The sequence below is a fragment of the Thalassophryne amazonica genome, chromosome 3 (assembly GCF_902500255.1).
Source record: "Thalassophryne amazonica chromosome 3, fThaAma1.1, whole genome shotgun sequence".
Classification (NCBI taxonomy): Eukaryota; Metazoa; Chordata; class Actinopteri; order Batrachoidiformes; family Batrachoididae; genus Thalassophryne; species Thalassophryne amazonica.
Window position 1 is genome coordinate 67,869,282 of NC_047105.1, and position 21,838 is coordinate 67,891,119.

Consider the following 21,838-nt stretch of genomic DNA (forward strand, 5'->3'; position numbering starts at 1 on the left):
GGAGATGGCTGGTGGCAGACTGCCATGGGAGGCTGCAGCACACCGCTGCACCACAGCCTGCCCTGCAAACCCACCACCACCTAGTGACCCTGACTCAAAATTAGTGAAAGTGTTTTACTAAATTTGTAGAAATAAAGTGTGTACATTAAAATGGCAGGGCAGGAGTGATGGATGGAGATCGCAGTGGGAGGCTGCAGCGCACAGCTGTGCCACAGACTGCCCTGCAAACCCATCCCCAACACCTGATTGCAAAACTATTTGACTATTGGTCCCCAAACCAGGGAAGGCGCGAGATGAGACCCAGGAGCGGCAGGGGCAGCCGAGGAGCCAGAGGGAGACAGGCAGGCCCCATAAGCCCAAAGGGAGAGGCAGGGGCACGGAGGGCCACATATGACCCGAGCCCGGGGGAGAGGCACCACCCCCCGCCCAGGCACTGGACCCCAGCCCACCAATGGCAGAGTAGACAGACCCAACGTGAAAAGGAATGATGGCTGCCCAATTAACCCCCCAGACCCCCGAAGGCCCACCACCAACCCCAAATCCCCAATCAAGCCCTGGACTCCACACCCAGACGCCAACTTGCACTTGTAGATGTAGCGATGAACTGTGAACTATGAACTGACAATGGTTTTCTGAAGTGTTCCTGAGGTCATGCGGTAAGATCCTTTACACAATGATGTCAGTTTTTAATGCAGTGCCGCTTGAGTGATCGATGGTCACGGGCATTCAATGTTGGTTTTCAGCCTTGCCGCTTACGTGTAGAAAGTTCTCCAGATTCTCTGAATCTTCTGATTATATTATGGACTGTAGATGATGGAATCCCCAAATTCCTTGCAATTGAACGTTGAGAAACATTGTTCTTAAACTGTTTGACTATTTTTTCAGGCAGTTGTTCACAAAGTGGTGATCCTCGCCCCATCTTTGCTTGTGAACAGCTGAGCCTTTTGGGGATGCTCCTTTTATACACAATCATGACACTCACCTGTTTCCAAACAGGTGTTCTTTGAGCATTCATCAACTTTCCCAGTCTTTTGTTGCCCCATCCCAACTTTTTTAAAATGTGTTGCAGGCATTCATTTCAAAATGACCAAGTATTTGCACAAAACAATAAAGTTTATCAGTTTGAACATTAAATATCTTGTCTTTGTGGTGTATTCAATTGAATACAGGTTGAACAGGATTTGCAAATCATTGTATTCTGTTTTTATTTACATTTTACACAATGGCCCTGTTGTGTGGGCCGCCAGAAGAGGAGGTACTGCTGGCCCACCACCAGAGGGTGCCCTGCCTGAAGTGCGGGCTTCAGGCACGAGAGGGCGCTGCCGCCACGGACACAGCCGGGGGTGACAGCTGTCACTCATTATCTCTTGACAGCTGTCACCCATCTACACTTCATCATCCCACTCCATAAAGACCGGACATCATCTCCACCCCGTTGCCGAGATATCATCTACCTAAGGAGGTAAATTCTCAGCCGTTGTGATTGTCCATTACAATATTTTTGCTTGTGCTATTTTTGCAGTTGGGTTTCTGTGAGTGCTTGTAGCTGAGGCTGAGTTGGGCTTGACGCCTTCTCACCCCAACGTTTGATAAGTACACTTACAACTGCACGTGCCAGTTTTCTGAATGAGAGGTGGAGGTGGAATATCCACCATAAGTGTTACTGAGTGTTCATACACCCACATCTGATTGTTTCTGCTCCTCGCCAGCAGTACCAGATCCGACACACGGAGACGGTGGCCACCTGGGCACTCAGAACTTGGCGACTCCAGTATTTTCCAGGTTCGGTGGCGGAGGAAATCGTGTGGTTCCGGTTCTTCTCAGGACAGACGTCTTCTATCCTCGAGCCTGCCCACACGACACCTTTGTTAATTGATTTTTGTACATATTCTGTAATCTGCTGTGTTGAGTTGTGCTATTCACATCAGTAAAGTGTTCATATATGACTTCCTCCATTGTCCGTTCATTTACGCCCCCCTGTTGTGGGTCCGTGTCACTACACTTTCCCAACAGGCCCAACTTCATTGGAATTGGGGTTGCAGAAATGTTCTCTGTTCCTCCTGCAAAGCAAGGGGGTGAGAGTCCCACACTACTGACCAAACATTATATTTCAGTTATAGCTGATGCTTTTCAAACCATTAAAATCATTCTGAAATAAATACACACTATAGGCTTTTTTTTAAATTTCAGAACAATTTTTCATTCTTTCATGTTTTTTCTTCATAATAATCTATTCAACACACAGCTGCTCACCTCCTTCCTCAGGGATACTTGGGCTTGTTCAGGTGGCGGCTGACTGATGTGTTGCTGTTGCTCTTGACATGTCTGTTTGGAACATCCATCATTTTTTGAACAGAGCAGCTTGCTAAACTTTTGTCTGGATTTATTAGTTACTAAAACAACAGTGAAATGTATAAATCCAGAGTTTTCTTCAGAAATATGAGCTGATATGGTGAGAAAAGTGAGCTGGCTTATAAGCTATGGACAATGTTAGGAACAGACAACAGGCTAATTAATGGTCCAGAACTTTCCATCACATGAACCAGTAACAGACCTACCTTGCCTATGAAAGAAATGGGTGGCATACTGTCGACCTTCATTTCTTTTCCTGTCAGCTTTTTTCTTTTCTTTTTGCCTGTCATCTCCACGTCCACTCACTGTCTGTGAAAAGGCTCTGTAGCTGTCTGGTGGAGCAGGTGGACTGAAACATTTTACGTAAATGGGAGGTGGGCATTGAGAAATGCTTCCAAAACAAATAAACTTAGTGTTACCAGTACATTGTAAATAAAATATATGTGTGTTTGTAAGTTTATTACTGAGTGTCATATTATTTTGTCAGTATTATAATTGTATTCAGGGCCTCTCTGGGCTCCTATCAATTATGGCTGTCCTAGAATCATTCTCCTTATTCTCCCCTTTTCGGCGCCCCTGCTCCACAGATTGAACAAGAAGTGGTGTAAATTACAGACGCATACCCTCAACCCATCAAAGGGCTAACACATATTGAGAGACAACCATTCACACTCATAATCATCAAGATTAGCTCTCACATGTCAGCAAATGAAGCTACATCCAGCAAAACTGACACACTGTTAGACAGTCATGTGAAATCACAAAGTCATGAAGTTTGACTTTTGTAACATCACTTACTATGTAGCTTGTTTAACCTCATATATGACTTCAATGGACTGCCTTAGTGGACACTAATTGGGGGATTTTAGCATATGAAAAATACTCATGGACATCTGTGCTTGCAGGGGCCACATCTGCTCCTTGTCTCATCTTCATCTTCCCTGCCATCTTCTACATTCGAATTGTACCTGAAGAAGAAGAACCAATGCACTCATTACCCAAAATCCTGGTAAGTCATCACATGACTTTGGTTCAGTCAGAGGCCCTTGTCATATAATTGAACATTTATAGCAGTGCATTGATGCTCGTTCTTACTTTCATAGATATGCATCTTGTACATTCATGGTCTAAAGGCCCTGTCACACCTTGATGATTTAGCCAGCATATACCAACTGTATTAAAAGGCTGGCATAAGTCCAATAAGTTAAGGGTAAGTTTTTTATAAGTTAAGAGTAAGTTGAAGCTTGCTGAAACACGCTGATGCTCGTTGATGTACGTCCTAATAAGCTAAGCTCCTCAAAAAATCTTGGGCATGAGTGCCAGTGTGTGACTCACACGTCCCACACATGCTGGACATAAGTTGTAGGTAAGTTATGTGATTGTTGGCGGACGTTTCTTGTAATTTACTCATCTGTTTATTAATGCTGGTCACTGATTTGCTGAAAGCCGCGGTCTGTATGCAGAACCACTGTTTCATTCACACACGGAAAAATATAAAGTCTGACCTGTTCATTTCAGTCCATTTCACCATCACAGATGGACACGAATCCACATAAAGCTCCTGATTTTTGAAAGTGATCTCGAAAAATGCTTTAATTCGTGGCTGTAAATGTAGCATTTTAAAGCAAGTCCCTCTGTGGTTTTTCTGCTGCAGGTGCGTTTCTCAGCCAGTGCTGCGCTCTGAACACACAGAAGCGCTGTGATGATTTAAACTTTTAAAGCGCCGTCGCTATGGTGTTATCATCAGATGACCTGATCGATCGATCAGTGTGATCACGCCCTGTTTAAAGATTTAAAGTGCCGTCATTGTCCGTGATCACCACGTCGACAGATCACACAGCACGTCATTCTGATCACACCTGATCGCGGTTGACTGGCACTTTAAAAGTTTAAATCATCACAGCATTTCATTATTCAGGTCTGTGATGACCTGATCGGTGGATGATCAGACTTGATCAGTGGAACTGAAAGCAGCTGCTCGGCGCTTTCAGCTCTGCTGCTCAGGAAGCAGCCCGCACTTAAAGAGACAGCACTCCATTCATTCAAGTCAGTGTTTTTCCACAGCCAGTCCACTCAGCATTCTGTACACTATGAAAATGGTCCACCAAGATAAAAAATAAAATAATGTTAAATTACTCTGTTTCTGACACGCACTACATGGTGCAGTACCGACCAGAACCACTGTGTTGAAACGGGGCTGTCGGCATACGCTGGATAATTGTCAAGGTGTGACAGCTGCAAAAAAGTGACAAACCAGACTATGAAGACCACAGTTACCCATGAAGTTAGACTTGTATGTTTTTATGACTTAACACGCTGGGTTTTTATCAGGTGATGTGTTGAAAAACTAACCATAGCACCCTAAAATTTCTAAAATGATCCCCTTTAAACTCACACTGAACACATATCTCTGCAACATGATCTAATAATAAATAACATTATTATCACTTTACCGGGGCATTGCTAGGCCGGTATCGTAGCTTTACATCGACGCTACCTGGCTATACCCGCCCGCTGTGCGTAAACAAATGACGTCATAGCGCGCAGCCCAAGAACTGTCCGCAGAGGGGGAGAAAAAAAAAACTGTCCGCAGAGGAAAAGATGAAAAGGCGAGAAGTATGTTTTGGTCCCAATATGGATATTCCGGATGATTTTCTCATGGATAGTACGACAATTAACAGCAGCTAAAGCAGCAAGCTTGATGTGGACGCACTTGCGAAGTTGGAGAGCAGCGCGCGCGCCAGCCAACACAACAAAAGTTAAAGTGAGCCAACTTTTTATGTACGCGTTGAGTGTTGTGTATCTCAGTAAAAAGTGATAATAATGCAAATAACATGCTGTTGTCGTGCGGTATGCACAGATATTCGGCCTCGTCTAACTCAGGCGAATATCTGTCATTTTGGGCGCCTGGGCGTGAACGCCCTCCAAAAGCATGTTATTGTATTAATATCAGGGCCAAAATAATGGCTTACATAAGTAATGGTGCCCTTTATATAACACAACTAAATCATCGTGTTTACAGCTAGTTTTCTTTAGATGTGTTGGGGAACGGAATACATTAACTTTTCCAAATCACTCTCTGGGTCTTTATACTCGTCAGTCATTAAGGGCCCCGTCACACTTAGCATGAATGAGCAGGAATCAAGCCACAGTCAGGAATCAAGCCACAGTCAGGAGGGACAGATATTCCAACAGCTGTGTAAGTATGCCGTTCGACTACTTAGAATGTGGGCAGATCCCGCCTCGACCGACTGTGCACATTCTGCATGCGTCAGCTCTCGACTGCAGTCCAAATGGTTTTGGAACACAGTATACTGTGAATGCTGTTAGATTGCAGTAAGAAGATTAAAAATGCACCTCGAATGTTCCGTTGTCTGTTAAGCTTATTAATGAACAAGCTTAAATTGTACTTATGTCATAGGATAAATTTTGCACATTTTTCAGTTGAATGGCGAGTGGTAAATGGCTGTGTGGTTTTAGTAGTATACGAGGTCTATTAGAAAAGTATCCAACCTTATTATTTTTTTCAAAAACCATATGGATTCGATTCATATGTTTTTACGTCAGCCAAGCTTGAACCTTCGTGTGCATGCGTGAGTTTTTCCATGCCTGTCGGTTGCGTCATTCGCCTGTGAGCACGCCTTGTGGGAGGAGTGGTCCAGCCCCCTCGTCAGCTTTTCATTGTCAGGAAATGGTGGAATGATTTGGGCTTTTTTTCCATCAGAATTTTTTCAGAAACTGTTAGAGACAAGCAGCTGGAAACCATTCGAAAAATTTATCTGGCTTTCGGTGAAAATTTTACGGGATTCACAGAGAATAAGGACTGTTACTACAGCTTTAAGGACGCCCCACAATGGTGCACGGCGCGCCGTGCTCCGAGCCGCCATCGAGAGGCAGAAAACACCACATCATTTCTAAACGGATGGCTGTGTGGAGCTGGGACCGTCGTGAGCAATTTCTCTGGTTATCACAAGAGCTGGACATCAGCCATTTTCCGGCAGATTTCACTGCCTATCTCGGCTTTCAATGCTTACCAGCCCAGTGAGTATAAGAGAAATTGTGGAGAGCTGGGCATGTCCCAACTTGTCCCTTGGCACTCCGAAACGGAGGTGTTCCTTTGTCTCGCTCGATCAGCGAATCGGTCCTGACGCGCGAAGCCTCCACGCGGCTTTCCATGACAAAATCTCTTGTTAAAAGTGAAATCTCTAAGATTCAAGCTTTTCTACTAAAGAATTTATTCATGTATCCATCCCCTGAATGTCTAAAGAAAACTGTCTGTAAAAGTAATGATTTAGTTGTATTATAGTAAAGGGGACCAATACTCATGAATTACATTATTTTGACATTGATAGTTAATTTAATTTATACTGATACTTTATATTGAAGAGTTGTGTTTTCTATTTGAGTTTAAAGGGGATAATTGACAAAATTTGAATATACAAAAGCCTGTGTGCTTTTTATAAAATGGCATAAAGAAACTAAAATGTTTAAAAGCCCAAGGGACTGTAGCCTTTCCATATCCACTATAAATAATCTGCACCACAACTATCTAAGGCCCAAATGTATGTCTGTTATGTCAGTTAGTTATTCTGTCCTGCAAAAAACCTCAAATACAACACATAGTTCACTTACCTTTTTTTCAGGCAGCATGCAACATTCCTTGAAGACATGCACTAAGGTTTTTTTCAAGTAAAAGTGTCATACAAAGTATGTTTTTAAGCACATTATAAATCCCATTGCTCACAATGGAGGCACTCAATTCATGCTAACGTTAGCCCATTACCATCGCATTATGTAATGCTATAGAAATAGAATATATATATATATATATATGTAGTCTGATGCCTGTTCGCATTATGTGACAGTAGCGAGTTTTCATGCTTAGTCTGTTAGCATCACGTTATATGATGCTAGCAAATTTTCAAGACACGTGAATAAATAAATCCATCGTGAATCTCTACTTTAAGGCTCTCCCTTGGCTCAAGTTCTGAGCCACCACAAGTATTATTTTGTTAAGAACATTATAAATCCTCTGGCTCACAATGGAGGCATTCAGCTCAGGCTAAAGTTAGATGTGATGTCAGCGGCTTAACACTGCACCTAGCGCCAAGCCAATTATACAGCATACAAAAACTGTAACTTTGCTAAACTAAAGAAAGAATGCTACAATGTAGTGTCATCATTTACTAATTATGAACTGCAGCTGGATTAAATATATATAATTTAGAAGGACCTTGGGACATTTTTGTCAGCATTTTTCCAGTAATTGCTATATGCTGAATGAATCACCAGTTTATAGCAAAATGTATTGGCTGTGATCATAATAACATACATTTCATAAATACTATGACTAAAGAAACTCACTAAAATAGTTACTTATTTGTACAACCCCTGGCAAAAATTATGGAATCACCGGCCTCGGAGGATGTTCATTCAGTTGTTTAATTTTGTAGAAAAAAAGCAGATCACAGACATGACACAAAACTAAAGTAATTTCAAATGGCAACTTTCTGGCTTTAAGAAACACTATAAGAAATCAAGAAAAAAAGATTGTGGCAGTCAGTAAGGGTTACTTTTTTAGACCAAGCAGAGGAAAAAAATATGGACTCACTCAATTCTGAGGAATAAATTATGGAATCACCCTGTAAATTTTCATCCCCAAAACTAACACCTGCATCAAATCACATCTGCTTGTTAGTCTGCATCTAAAAAGGAGTGATCAAACCTTGGAGAGCTGTTGCACCAAGTGGACTGACATGAATCATGGCTCCAACACGAGAGATGTCAGTTGAAACAAAGGAGAGGATTATCAAACTCTTTAAAGAGGGTAAATCATCACGCAATGTTGCAAAAGATGTTGGTTGTTCACAGTCAGCTGTGTCTAAACTCTGGACCAAATACAAACAACATGGGAAGGTTGTTAAAGGCAAACATACTGGTAGACCAAGGAAGACATCAAAGCGTCAAGACAGAAAACTTAAAGCAATATGTCTCAAAAATCGAAAATGCACAACAAAACAAATGAGGAACGAATGGGAGGAAACTGGAGTCAACGTCTGTGACCAAACTGTAAGAAACTGCTTAAAGGAAATGGGATTTACATACAGAAAAGCTAAACGAAAGCCATCATTAACACCTAAACAGAAAAAAACAAGGTTACAATGGGCTAAAGAAAAGCAATCGTGGACTGTGGATCACTGGATGAAAGTCATATTCAGTGATGAATCTCGAATCTGCATTGGGCAAGGTGATGATGCTGGAACTTTTGTTTGGTGCTGTTCCAATGAGATTTATAAAGATGACTGCCTGAAGACAACATGTAAATTTCCAAAGTCATTGATGATATGGGGCTGCATGTCATGTAAAGGCACTGGGGAGATGGCTGTCATTACATCATCAATAAATGCACAAGTTTACGTTGATATTTTGGACACTTTTCTGATGTTTAAGGATGATTAAATCATTTTTCAAGAAGATAATGCATCTTGCCATAGAGCAAAAACTGTGAAAACATTCCTTGCAAAAAGACACATAGGGTCAATTTCATGACATAGGGTCAATGTCAACAAGCAGATGTGATTTGATGCAGGTGTTAGTTTTGGGGATGGAAATTTACAGGGTGATTCCATAATTTATTCCTCAGAATTGAGTGAGTCCATATTTTTTTCCTCTGCTTGGTCTAAAAAAGTAACCGTTACTGACTGCCACAATCTTTTTTCTTGATTTCTTATAGTGTTTCTTAAAGCCAGAAAGTTGCCATTTGAAATGACTTTAGTTTTGTGTCATGTCTGTGATCTGCTTTTTTTCTACAAAATTAAACAACAGAATGAACATCCTCTGAGGCCGGTGATTCCATAATTTTTGCCAGGGGTTGTATTTGGGAGATTTTATATACTCCACTAATTTAATTTAATAAATTTACTGAAATTTTCTTCTGGATAAAGCGGAAAAAAATGGATGGATGGATGGATGGAAATTTACTGAAATGTATATTTTAAGTATTTTTATTTCTGGTGATTTATCCACTGAATTTATGTTTATATCTTATCATTTTATTGCAGTGTTTTGATGTTTTTTCAGGAAGAGCACTTTGAAATCTCTTGCCTGAACAGGATCTATAAATAAAATTATGCTTCTTATTGTTATTATTATTGTTGTTGTTGCGATTTTGCAAGTTCGCCCACTTAGAAATCATGGAGGGGTCTGAAATGTTCATCTTAGGTGCATGTCCACTGTGAGAGACATAATCTAAAAAAAACAATAAAATCCGGAAATCACAATATATGATTTTTTTAATAATTTATTTGTATGTTACTGCTGCAAATAAGTATACTCAACAAAAATATAAACGCAACACTTTTGGTTTTGCTCCCATTTTGTATGAGATGAACTCAAAGATCTAAAACTTTTTCCACATACACAATATCACCATTTCCCTCAAATATTGTTCACAAACCAGTCGAAATCTGTGATAGTGAGCACTTCTCCTTTGCTGAGATAATCCATCCCACCTCACAGGTGTGCCATACGAAGATGCTGATTAGACACCATGATTAGTGCACAGGTGTGCCTTAGACTGCCCACAATAAAAGGCCACTCTGAAAGGTGCAGTTTTGTTTTACTGGGGGGGATACCAGTCAGTATCTGGTGGGACCACCATTTGCCTCATGCAGTGCAACACATCTCCTTCGCATCATCCGTGAAGAGAACACCTCTCCAACGTGCCAAACGCCAGCAAATGTGAGCATTTGCCCACTCACGTCGGTTACGACGAACTGGAGTCAGGTCGAGACCCCGATGAGGACGACGAGCATGCAGATGAGCTTCCCTGAGATGGTTTCTGACAGTTTGTGCAGAAATTCTTTGGTTATGCAAACCGATTGTTCCAGCAGCTGTCCGAGTGGCTGGTCTCAGACGATCTTGGAGGTGAACATGCTGGATGTGGAGGTCCTGGGCTGGTGTGGTTACACATGGTCTGCAGTTGTGAGGCTGGTTGGATGTACTGCCAAATTCTCTGAAACGCCTTTGGAGACGGCTTATGGTAGAGAAATGAACATTCAATACACGAGCAACAGCTCTGGTTGACATTCCCTGCTGTCAGCATGCCAATTGCACGCTCCCTCAAATCTTGCGACATCTGTGGCATTGTGCTGTGTGATAAAACTGCACCTTTCAGAGTGGCCTTTTATTGTGGGCAGTCTAAGGCACACCTGTGCACTAATCATGGTGTCTAATCAGCATCTTGATATGGCACACCTGTGAGGTGGGATGGATTATCTCAGCAAAGGAGAAGTGCTCACTAGCACAGATTTAAACTGGTTTGTGAACAATATTTGAGGGAAATGGTGATATTGTGTATGTGGAAAAAGTTTTAGATCTTTGAGTTCATCTCATACAAAATGGGAGCAAAACCAAAAGTGTTGCGTTTATATTTTTGTTGAGTGTATTTGATCCCCTACTAACCAGCAAGAATTCTGGTTCTCGCAGACCTGTTAATTTTTCTTTAAGAAGCCCTCTTATTCTGCACTCTTTACCTGTATTAATTGCACCTGTTTGAACTTGTTACCTGTATAAAAGACACCTGTTCACACACTCAGTCAATCACACTCCAACCTGTCCACCATAGCGAAGAGACTGTAGACCTGCACAAGGCTGGGATGGACTACAGGACAACAAGCATGAAGCTTCGTAGAAGACAACAGCTGTTATGATTATTTATTAGAAAGTGGAAGAAATGTTGTGTGGGCCGCTGAAGAGGAGGTACTGCTGGCCCACCACCACCAGAGGGCGCCCTGCCTGGAGTGCGGGCTCCAGGCACTAGGGGGCGCTGCCGCCTTGCAGGAGCAGCCAGAGTGACCGCTGTCACCCATCACCTGCGACAGCTGTCATCAATCATCGGATCTGCAGGGGTATATCAGCAGGACGGCATCTCCACCTCATTGCCGAGATATCGCTCTACCAAAGAGGTAACGTTCTCAGCCGATTCTATTGTCTTCCTGACAGTAATACTTTGTTGCTTGTGTGCAGACAGTGAGTAGTACAGCTGGAGACTGTATTGGACTTTTTTGGATAAGCACTCACATTCTTACACTACAGTATTTTTCTGACGAGAGGTGGAGGTGGTGTTTCCACCCTACGTGTTGCTGGGTGCTGCCGCACCCACACCTGACTGTTTCTGTTCCTCGCCAGCAGTACCGGATCCGACGAGCGGAGGCAGTGGCCACCTGGGAGTTCGGGACTTGGCGGCTCCAGTATTCCCGGGGTTCGGTGGCGGAGGAAATCGGGTGGTTGCGGTTCGACTTGGACAGACGTCTCCTATCTTCGAGCCTGCCCACACGACACCGTTGACATTTGGCTTATTTCAACATTGTAATCAGTTGTGTTTGTTGTGCGTGTTTCACAACAGTAAAGCTTTGTTATTTGACTTCCTCCATTGTCCGTTCATTTGCGCCCTCTGTTGTGGGTCCGTGTTCCTACACTTTCCCAACAGGATATCTCGGCCAACGTCATGGATCCCGAGGGGCGTCAACCGGCTGTTGAACGGCCAATGGAAGAACAGGGCGCACAGGCGTCCGCAGGAGGAGTGATTGGTGAGTTGCAGCGGATCCTCACCACTTTCACGGCTCGGTTGGATCTAATGACCGAGCAGAACGTCCTCCTTAACCGCAGGGTGGAGGCTCTCGCCGCGCAGGTGGAGGCGCGCCCTCAGGGCGCTGCTGCGGCTCTCCCTCCTGTCGACCCTGTGCGTAACAGTGACGTTCCACAGGTCGTTCAACGACCCCCCCCACCTTCCACGGAAGCATACATAAGCCCTCCAGAGCCGTACGGAGGTTGTGTGGAGACGTGCGCGGACTTCCTTATGCAGTGTTCGCTCGTCTTCGCACAACGTCCTGTCATGTACGCGACCGATGCTAGCAAGATAGCTTATGTAATAAACCTGCTTCGCGGTGAGGCATGCGCTTGGGCTACAGCGCTCTGGGAGCAGAATTCACGGCTCCGTCAGACATATGATGGGTTTGTGAGGGAGTTCAGAACAGTGTTCGATCACCCAAATAGAGGAGAGACCGCTTCAGCCGTGCTGCTGTCAATGAGACAGGGGCGCCGGAGCGCAGCTGCCTATGCAGTCGACTTCCGCATCGCGGCTGCGAGGTCCGGCTGGAATAGCACTGCCCTCCGCGCCGCCTTTGTAAACGGACTGTCATTGGTTCTTAAGGAGCACCTGGTGGCTATGGACGAACCGCGGGATTTAGATGGGCTTATTGACCTCGTCATACGATTAGACAATCGGTTAGAAGAACGCCGTCGGGAACGAGACGAAGGGCGTGGCCGGGCACGCGCCGTCCCTCTCCCTTCTGGTTCCGACCGCGCTCCGCCCTCCCCACGCTCCACGGCCCCTGCGCTCCATGTGGTTACAGCTCCCCCTGCTGACGAAGCTATGGACACGAGCAGGGCCACATTTAGGGCACCAGCTACACAGAGGAGGCTGGTCCGCGGGGCGTGTTTTGTTTGTGGCTCGGTAGAGCATCAGGTAAGAGATTGCCCCGAGCGGTTAAACACCAACGCCCGCCCCTAGAAACTGGGCTAGGGGTGGGCCGAGACATTCACGTGGGACACACCCACATTGCCACACGACTCCCAGTTACAATCCTTTATGAGGATTCAACCCTGAAGGCCCCAGCACTGGTGGACACGGGCTCTGAAGGGAATCTGTTAGACAGCAGATGGGCCAGGGAGATAGGGCTCCCTCTGGTGGCGCTTACCTCGCCTGTGCAGGTGCGAGCACAAGATGGCTCCCTACTCCCTCCAATCACGCATAAGACACCACCTGTAACTCTGGTGGTGTCAGGAAATCACCGGGAGGAGATCGAGTTTTTTGTGACTCCTGCTACCTCCCGAGTGATTTTAGGGTTTCCCTGGATGTTAAAACACAATCCCCGGATCGATTGGCCGTCCGGGGTAGTGGTTCAGTGGAGCGAGACCTGCCATCGGGTATGTTTAGGTTCCTCGGTTCCTCCCGGTTCCCAGGCTAAGGAGGAGGTCAGAGTCCCGCCCAATCTGGGGACGGTGCCGGTGGAGTACGAGTGTTCAGCAAGGATCTGGCGCTCACCCTTCCCCCCCACCGTCCGTATGATTGTGCCATTGATTTGGTTCCAGGCGGTGAGTTCCCGTCCAGCAGGCTGTACAACCTCTCACGGCCTGAGCGCGAATCAATGGAGACCTACATCCGGGACTCCTTAGCCGCCGGGGTGATCCGGAATTCCACCTCCCCGATGGGTGCAGGTTTCTTTTTTGTGGGTAAAAAAGACGGCGGACTTCGTCCATGCATTGATTACAGGGGACTGAACGAAATCACGGTTCGTAATCGATACCCGTTGCCCCTGTTGGATTCGGTGTTCACGCCCCTGCATGGAGCCCGAATATTCACCAAGCTCGATCTTAGAAATGCGTATCACCTGGTTCGGATCCGGAAGGGAGACGAGTGGAAGACGGCATTCAACACCCCCTTAGGTCACTTTGAGTACCTGGTCATGCCGTTCGGTCTTACAAACGCCCCCGCGACGTTCCAAGCTTTGGTTAATGATGTCTTGCGGGATTTCCTGCACCGGTTCGTCTTCGTATACCTAGACGATATACTCATCTTTTCTCCGGATCCTGAGACCCATGTCAAGCATGTACGTCAGGTCCTGCAGCGGTTGTTGGAGAACCGGCTGTTTGTGAAGGGCGAGAGGTGTGAGTTCCACCGCACATCTTTGTCCTTCCTGGGGTTCATCATCTCCTCCAACTCCGTCGCTCCTGATCCGGCCAAGGTTGCGGCGGTGAGAGACTGGCCCCAACCCACAAGCCGTAGGAAGCTGCAACAGTTCCTCGGCTTTGCAAATTTCTACAGGAGGTTCATTAAGGGCTACAGTCAGGTAGTTAGCCCCTTGACAGCCCTGACCTCACCAAAAGTCCCCTTCACCTGGTCGGATCGTTGCGATGCCGCGTTCAAGGAGTTGAAACGGCGCTTCTCGTCTGCACCCGTTCTGGTGCAGCCCGATCCTAGTCGCCAGTTAGTGGTTGAAGTGGACGCCTCGGACTCAGGGATAGGAGCCGTGCTGTCCCAGAGCGGGAAGACCGATAAGGTCCTTCACCCGTGTGCCTATTTTTCCCGTAGGTTGACCCCGGCCGAACGGAACTATGACGTCGGCAATCGAGAACTCCTTGCGGTGAAAGAGGCTCTTGAAGAGTGGAGACATCTGTTGGAGGGAACGTCCGTGCCATTCACGGTTTTCACTGACCACCGGAACCTGGAGTATATCAGGACCGCCAAGCGGCTGAATCCCAGGCAAGCCCGCTGGTCACTGTTCTTCGGCCGTTTTGACTTCCGGATCACCTACCGTCCCGGGACCAAAAACCAGAGATCGGATGCCTTGTCCCGGGTACATGAAGACGAAGTCAAAACGGAGTTGTCGGATCCACCGGAACCCATCATCCCGGAGTCCACTATCGTGGCCACCCTCACCTGGGACGTAGAGAGAACCATCCGGGAGGCCCTGGCACGAAGCCCGGACCCCGGAACCGGGCCGAAGAATAGACTTTACGTCCCACCAGAAGCTAGGGCTGCAGTCCTGGACTTCTGTCACGGCTCTAAGCTCTCCTGTCATCCAGGGGTGCGAAGAACCGTGGCAGTTGTCCGGCAGCGCTTCTGGTGGGCGTCCCTGGAGGCCGACGTCCGGGATTATATCCAGGCCTGTACCACCTGCGCCAGGGGCAAGGCCGACCATCGCAAGGTTTCGGGATTGCTACAGCCGCTGCCCGTGCCTCATCGCCCCTGGTCTCACATCGGCCTGGATTTTGTCACGGGCCTCCCGCCGTCCCAGGGCAACACCGTCTTCCTCACGATAGTGGACCGATTCTCCAAGGCGCCCACTTCGTGGCCCTCCCGAAGCTCCCAACGGCCCAGGAGACAGCGGACCTCCTGGTCCACCACGTCGTCCGGCTGCATGGGATACCAACAGACATCGTCTCCGACTGCGGTCCCCAGTTCTCCTCGCACGTCTGGAGGAGTTTCTGCCGGGAACTGGGGGCCACGGTCAGTCTCTCATCCGGGTATCATCCCCAAACCAACGGGCAAGCAGAACGGGCCAACCAAGAGATGGAGCAGACCCTGCGTTGCGTGACAGCCGCGCACCCGGCGGCCTGGAGTACTCATCTGGCCTGGATCGAGTATGCCCACAACTGCCAAGTGTCGTCAGCCACCGGCCTCTCCCCTTTTGAGGTGTGTCTAGGGTATCAGCCCCCGTTGTTTCCGGTGGTTGAGGGAGAGGTCGGTGTGCCCTCGGTCCAGGGCCCACCTGCGGAAGTGCCGTCGGGTGTGGCGAGCCGCCCGTTCTGCTTTGCTGAAGGCCCGGATGAGGACAAAGGCCCATGCAGACCATCGGCGGACACCGGCCCCTACGTATCGTCCAGGGCAGGAAGTGTGGTTGTCAACCAAGGACATTCCACTCCAAGTGGCCTCCCCGAAACTACAGGAATGATACATAGGTCCCTTTAAAATCCTCAAGGTCATCAGTCCTGCCGCAGTGAGGCTTCAGCTTCCGGCCTCACTGCGGATCCATCCCGTGTTTCACGTGTCAAGGATCAAACCACATCACACCTCACCCCTCTGTACTCCGGGTCCGGCACCACCTCCTGCCCGGATCATCGATGGCGAGCCGGCTTGGACTGTGCGCCGGCTTTTGGATGTCCGACGGATGGGCCGGGGCTTCCAGTATTTGGTGGACTGGGAGGGGTATGGCCCCGAAGAACGCTCCTGGGTGAAGAAGAGCTTCATCCTGGACCTGGCCCTCCTGGCCGACTTCTACCGCCGCCACCCGGACAAGCCTGGTCGGGCGCCAGGAGGCGCCTGTTGTGGGTCCGTGTTCCTACACTTTCCCAACAAGAAACACAGGAAGACTGTCAATCTCCCTCGGTCTGGGATTCCATGCAAGATCTCACTTTGTGGGGTAAGGATGATTCTGAGAAAGCTCAGAACTACACAGGAGGACCTGGTCAATGACCTGAAGAGAGCTGGCACCACAGTCACAAACATTACATTAGTAACACATGATGCTGTCATGGTCTAAAATCCTGCAGGGCAGCAAGGTCCCCTTGCTCAAGCCAGCACATGTCCAGGCCCGTTTGAAGTTCACCAGTGACCATCTGGATGATCCAGAGGAGGCATGGGAGAAGGTCATGTGGTCAGATGAGACCAGAATAGAGCTTTTTAGAATCAACTCACTATCAACTTACCATGTTTAGAGGATGAGAACAACCTCAAGAAAACCATCCCAACCATGAAGCATGGGGGTGGAGACATCATACTCTGGGGGTGCTCTTCTGCAAAGGGGACAGGACGGCTGCACCGTATTGAAGGGAGGATGGATGGGGTCATGTATTGCGAGATTTTGGCAAACAAACTCCTTCCCTCAGTAAGAGCATTGAAGATGGGTCATGGCTGGGTCTTCCAGCATGACAATGACCCGAAACACACAGCCAGGGCAACTAAGGAGGGGCTCCGTAAGAAGCATTTCAAGGTCCTGGAGTGGCCTGGCCAGTCTCCAGACCTGAACTCAATAGAAAATCTTTGGAGGGAGCTGAAACTCCAAACCTGAAAGATCTAGAGAAGATCTGTATGGAGGAGTGGACCAAAATCCCTGTTGCAGTGTGAGCAAACCTGGTGAAAACTACAGGAAACATTTGACCTCTGTAATTGCAAACAAAGGCTTCTGTACCAAATATTAACATTGATTTTCACTTATTTGCAGCAGTAACATACAAATAAATTGTACATCATACATTGTGATTTCCGGATTTTTTTTTTTTTTTTTAGATTATGTCTCTCACCGTGGACATGCACCTAAGATGAAAATTTCAGACCCCTCCATGATTTCTAAGTGGGAGAACTTGCAAAATTGCAGGGTGTTCAAATACTTATTTTCCTCACTGTAGATAGATGTAAGAGCTAGAAAGACTACAGTCTGTGGTTTTTGTTGTTGTTTTGGGTTCATTTGTCTATCCAGCAGTAGGTCACCTTTATGATGTAGATTGTTGGATGAACAAACAAACCCAAAACAACGGGGAGGTGATGGTCTAGTGCAGGGGTGGCCAAGTTCGGTCCTCGAGAGCCACCTTCCTGACACTTGTAGTTGTCTCCCTGCTCCAGCACACCTGAATCCAATGAAAGGCTCATTAAAAGTCTGGTAACGAGTCTTTCATTGGATTCAGGTGTGTTGGAGCAGGGAGACAACTAAGAGTGTCAGGAAGGTGGCTCTCGAGGACCAAAATTGGCCACCCCTGGTCTAGTGGTTAAGCGCTGGGCTTCAGACCAGAGGATCCTCATTTCAAAACCCAGCCAGACCGGAAAATCACTAAGGGCCCTTGGGCAAGGTCCTCAATCCCCTAGTTGCGTTTTGCATGGCAGCACCCTGACATGAGCATGTATGGGTGAATGTGAGGCATAATTGTAAAGTGCTTTGAGCTTCTGATATAGATTTAAAAGCTCTGTAGAAATGCAACCCATTTGAACAACAAAAACAGAGTGATTACAGTAGTGTCCTTGAGGGATGGGAAAGTTTAGATAACCTCAAACAATTTCTTGATTTTTCCTTTTCTTACTGACAACAGCACATGTGTGTACTCTCTGACTCTATGGTCACATTAGCTACAACCGCACAACTGACAGTAAGCGACAAAAGCAAAACAACAGAAGCAGACAACTTGACAATCATTTTCGATCAGAGTGAGCATTTTGCAATGACAACAGACAACGGTCGCTCTGTTGCCAGCTAGGCAGGGCCAAAATAGACCAGAAGGGGTTTTTTTATGCAAATGATGAGCGATGCGACACGGTGACTGCCAGTCTGAGTGAATAGGCAGCGTGTTGTCAACTGGTTGTTCACACAAACAAAATAATACAAAATAGAGGAATACGCTCAGAAACAGCCCTTTTTTCTGTATAAATCTAATGCCGCGTTCACACCAGGTGCGATCAGATGCTACAAATTTGCGGGTGTCGCGTGGCGACGGACGTGCCTCCTTCGCCCGGTGTGTCACTCTGCCTGGGTGGACTTTCGCTGCGAAAATTCGCCCCGGTGCGTCATCAAATAGGAGGAGCTTCCATTCCGCTCGGCGTCAAGTCATCATGACGGACCTTGATCACACGGAGCGAGTTGTTGTGAAAAACTCCCAATACAGAGAGTATCATTATTTGCTGCAGGAGCTGCGTCTGGATGACGGCCGCTTTCAGCGGTCCTGCCGCCTCTGCTGGACCCAGTTTGAGGACCAACTGTCCCGTTCATGCGCGCACATGTAAACAATAAAAAAAAAAAAAAGAAACTCCGTTGCTTGCTGCAGCTCGCTCTTCCCCCAAAAATCTCTGCCATAATTGTGTTTAGAAACCAGTCACCATTTGTTTTATTATACATTTGTGTAGTTAATTAATAAAATATTCTCCACACAGACGATTCGCTCATGCGCACACGTAAAAAAAGAAAAAAAAAGAAAGAAAGAAACTCTGTGGCTTGCTGTGAGGCTGCTCCTCGCTCTTTCCCAAAAAACTCTGTCATAATTGTCTTTAGAAACCAGTCACCATTTGCTTTATTATACATCTGTGTAGTTAATAAGTAAAATAATCTCCATGGACGATTCCCTCGCGCGCGCACTTAAAATAAAAAGAAAAAGAAACTCCGCTCCCCCTGCTGTGCTGCTGCAGCAGTGGGCATGGTGCATAAAGACAAAAGCTGTGGCTTGTTGTTTGTTTTGGGTTTGTGATTGCCTCTGAATTTACTCAGAAGCCGCCTGCGGTGCATAAACTCGAAACTGGTTTATCAGTAGCCGACAGTGTGCCGAGTCAATGCTAAAAGTTAGCGGATAGCTGTAACTTTCGCTAATTTTTTTTAGCGGTTTATCGGTTTAGTGTTATAAAAGTTAGCGGATTAGCAGTTATCAAAGCTAACTTTTCAATTAGCTGTGCCCACCACTGTTTGAAGTGATTTACAAGACACCTTACGGAGATGTTAGCCAACTGCTTGTCACTGTCATTTGTAGCTAATGTGACTGTAGGGTTAATGTCTCACTTTCTGCATTACAAAATATAGTATTTCAAAATATTTCTTTCCATAAATAACATTAATAATGATAATAATAATGTGCATATCTTGAAAAAATGTTAATGAAATTGACCAGATTACTGGTAGATTTGGGGTTTTATTTAGTGATTGCTCCTGTAGTAAATAATTCACAATGGGAACAATTTCATGTATGAATGTGATGTGCACTTACTCACTGTGCCTCTCTTTTAGGCTGCCATTTTCGCTGGAATAGGCTTCGTGGTTATGATAATGAGTCTCAGCTTTATCATCATTGACTGGACATCTGGGAACAGCAATGCCAGCAGTGGTCACTAAGCCCCACCCTACAGTTTTTCAGTTTTTATATATTATTCATTTAGATCAGTGTTATGTTAATGTCATGCTTGGGATTATGTTTGATGTTGATGTTGCCCAGCTTTTTCTTTTTTTTTTTTCTATGTGATAATATTGTCCACAAAGGAGAAGACATCTCCACAGTAGCTCCCACTCTAATAACGTTACGTTGTATTGCCAAACTGTGACAGCAGATCCAGTCAGGTAGACTTTCTGGGAAAGCAGACTGTGAACTCATTAATTGGACAGGTGCATAAAGAACAGTGTTGACAGATGGAGGCAGTGCCTTGTGAGGCGAATGTTAAAAACTAATGATGAATGAATGCACAGTCTTTATACACCAGCCCCTTTTAAGAGTTGTGCTGCTTGTGTGCCTATACTGTCTTTTGCTGTCTGTCTACACCTTGTATGACATAACATCTATATACAGCTTCTAAAATTATATTACTATGTCTGAGACTCATCTGTTTTAATTAGTGCAGCTGACACAAATTTACATTCAGGTCCTTAAATGCATGCGTATTAGAAAATAGTTTATTTTAGCTGTCCCCCCACAGCATAGTCGGGTTGTGAACAAGTAATGGCACAAAAATGCAGTTTTAATTTGATGGTGTTTACATCTAAATCCAAGAAACAGAGTGGGAATTATACCAATATTTTGTATATAAGCCACCCCCACCACACACATAAACACTTTTGGTTTCTGTAGTAGAAAAAAGCGCAATCCTATATAGCGTGTGAGGCCCACTGGTGCTAACTGATGATGCAAAAATATGCGCCGATTTAAAAAACAAAAAACTTTATGATGAAATCCACATCATTTAAGTAGAATTTTTTTTTTTTTAATTACCATCTTGAAAAGGATAGAAGCTGATACAAACAACAAGGATGTCCACTGTGAGTGTAGGTTACACTCCTTGTGCTGCAATCACATGTTGGCTGTAAGCAGCAGACGGTAAACCGGGAGCTGTTTTATCTTTAACGAGGAGGAAACGCAGACAGCGAGAGATGGATTATTTAAGTGCAGAATTATCTGGTTTTAATCAGGTAAATGTGAATAATTTGTTTGACATTACAAAGAGGAATTCATCTATAACCTCACAAAAGTTCACTTTTTAAGGTGCCATCACAGCCAGGGCTTCCTGTTTTAATTTAAATGTGCAAAACACTGCATCATTCAATGAAGTAAATTGTTATCTGTGTTGTTGGCATTGAAAAATGACTGCGTTTCACGTCATCACTTACAGACTGTTGCTTCACATGACAGCAGTTCTGCTACGACAAACTGGTATGGCGCTTTTTCTTCTGCCGCTGTGAACACAGTATGAACTTCAAGCAGCACAGAGTGCAATCAGTGCACCCGCTGGTGCGTGCGTGTGTGAGAAGGACACGGGAAGATGGAAGTAATCCCATTTTAGCCAGTTGTGTGAAATTTACATCCTATAACACAGCTTTAAAGTATTAATTACTTACTGGGAATGCTTTGTTGTCACGTTTTGGCCCACCCTGCCTGCCCCACAATACTTTCTGCATAAGCTCACCCGCATCCACCCGGTGGTTATGCCTGTAGGTTACAGGTTGATCCGTGCTTTGCTGTTGCCTGTGCTTATCCTCAGATTCCACAGAATGAAGTGGATGAGAGTCTATCAGTCCATCTGGAAAAGACGTCAGTCGATTGCAGGTTACTTCCCCAGCCAAGGCCAGTACCCATGTGCAGCTGATGGACTGAGTTAAGGACACAGACAAGTAGCATGACTGGGAATCAAACACAGGTCTACATATTGGTAGTTCATTTCCTTATCCCAAGTTCAGGTTTTTATAGGACCAAATATAACTGGACAAATTGACTGTTCAGCTGTTTAATGGCCAAAGGTGAATTATCTCATTCTTATTTCTTCTTCGTGTAAGCAGATAAAAGGTCTAGGTCTGATTTAAAATGTTGCCTTTCAAGCCTTTTTCCTTTGAACTGTCAATATGAAATCCAAAGAGCTGTCACTGCCAATGAAGCAAGCCATCGCTAGGCTAGAAAACCAAAACAAAGC

General features: G+C 45.8%; 1 protein-coding gene across 4 annotated transcripts in view; it reads left to right on the forward strand.

Moving 5' to 3' along the window:
• LOC117506953 (sodium-coupled neutral amino acid transporter 3-like) overlaps positions 1 to 20,507 on the forward strand; it is a 203,270-nt gene extending 182,763 nt beyond the window's left edge. For all 4 annotated transcript variants that reach the window (XM_034166628.1, XM_034166629.1, XM_034166631.1 and 1 more), the window contains 2 exons: positions 3,258 to 3,361; positions 19,674 to 20,507. In XM_034166628.1, the coding sequence (XP_034022519.1) occupies positions 3,258 to 3,361; positions 19,674 to 19,778 (209 nt within the window). In that variant the 3' untranslated portion in view covers positions 19,779 to 20,507. The remainder of the gene's footprint in view (positions 1 to 3,257; positions 3,362 to 19,673) is intronic.
• Positions 20,508 to 21,838: the final 1,331 nt, after the last annotated feature.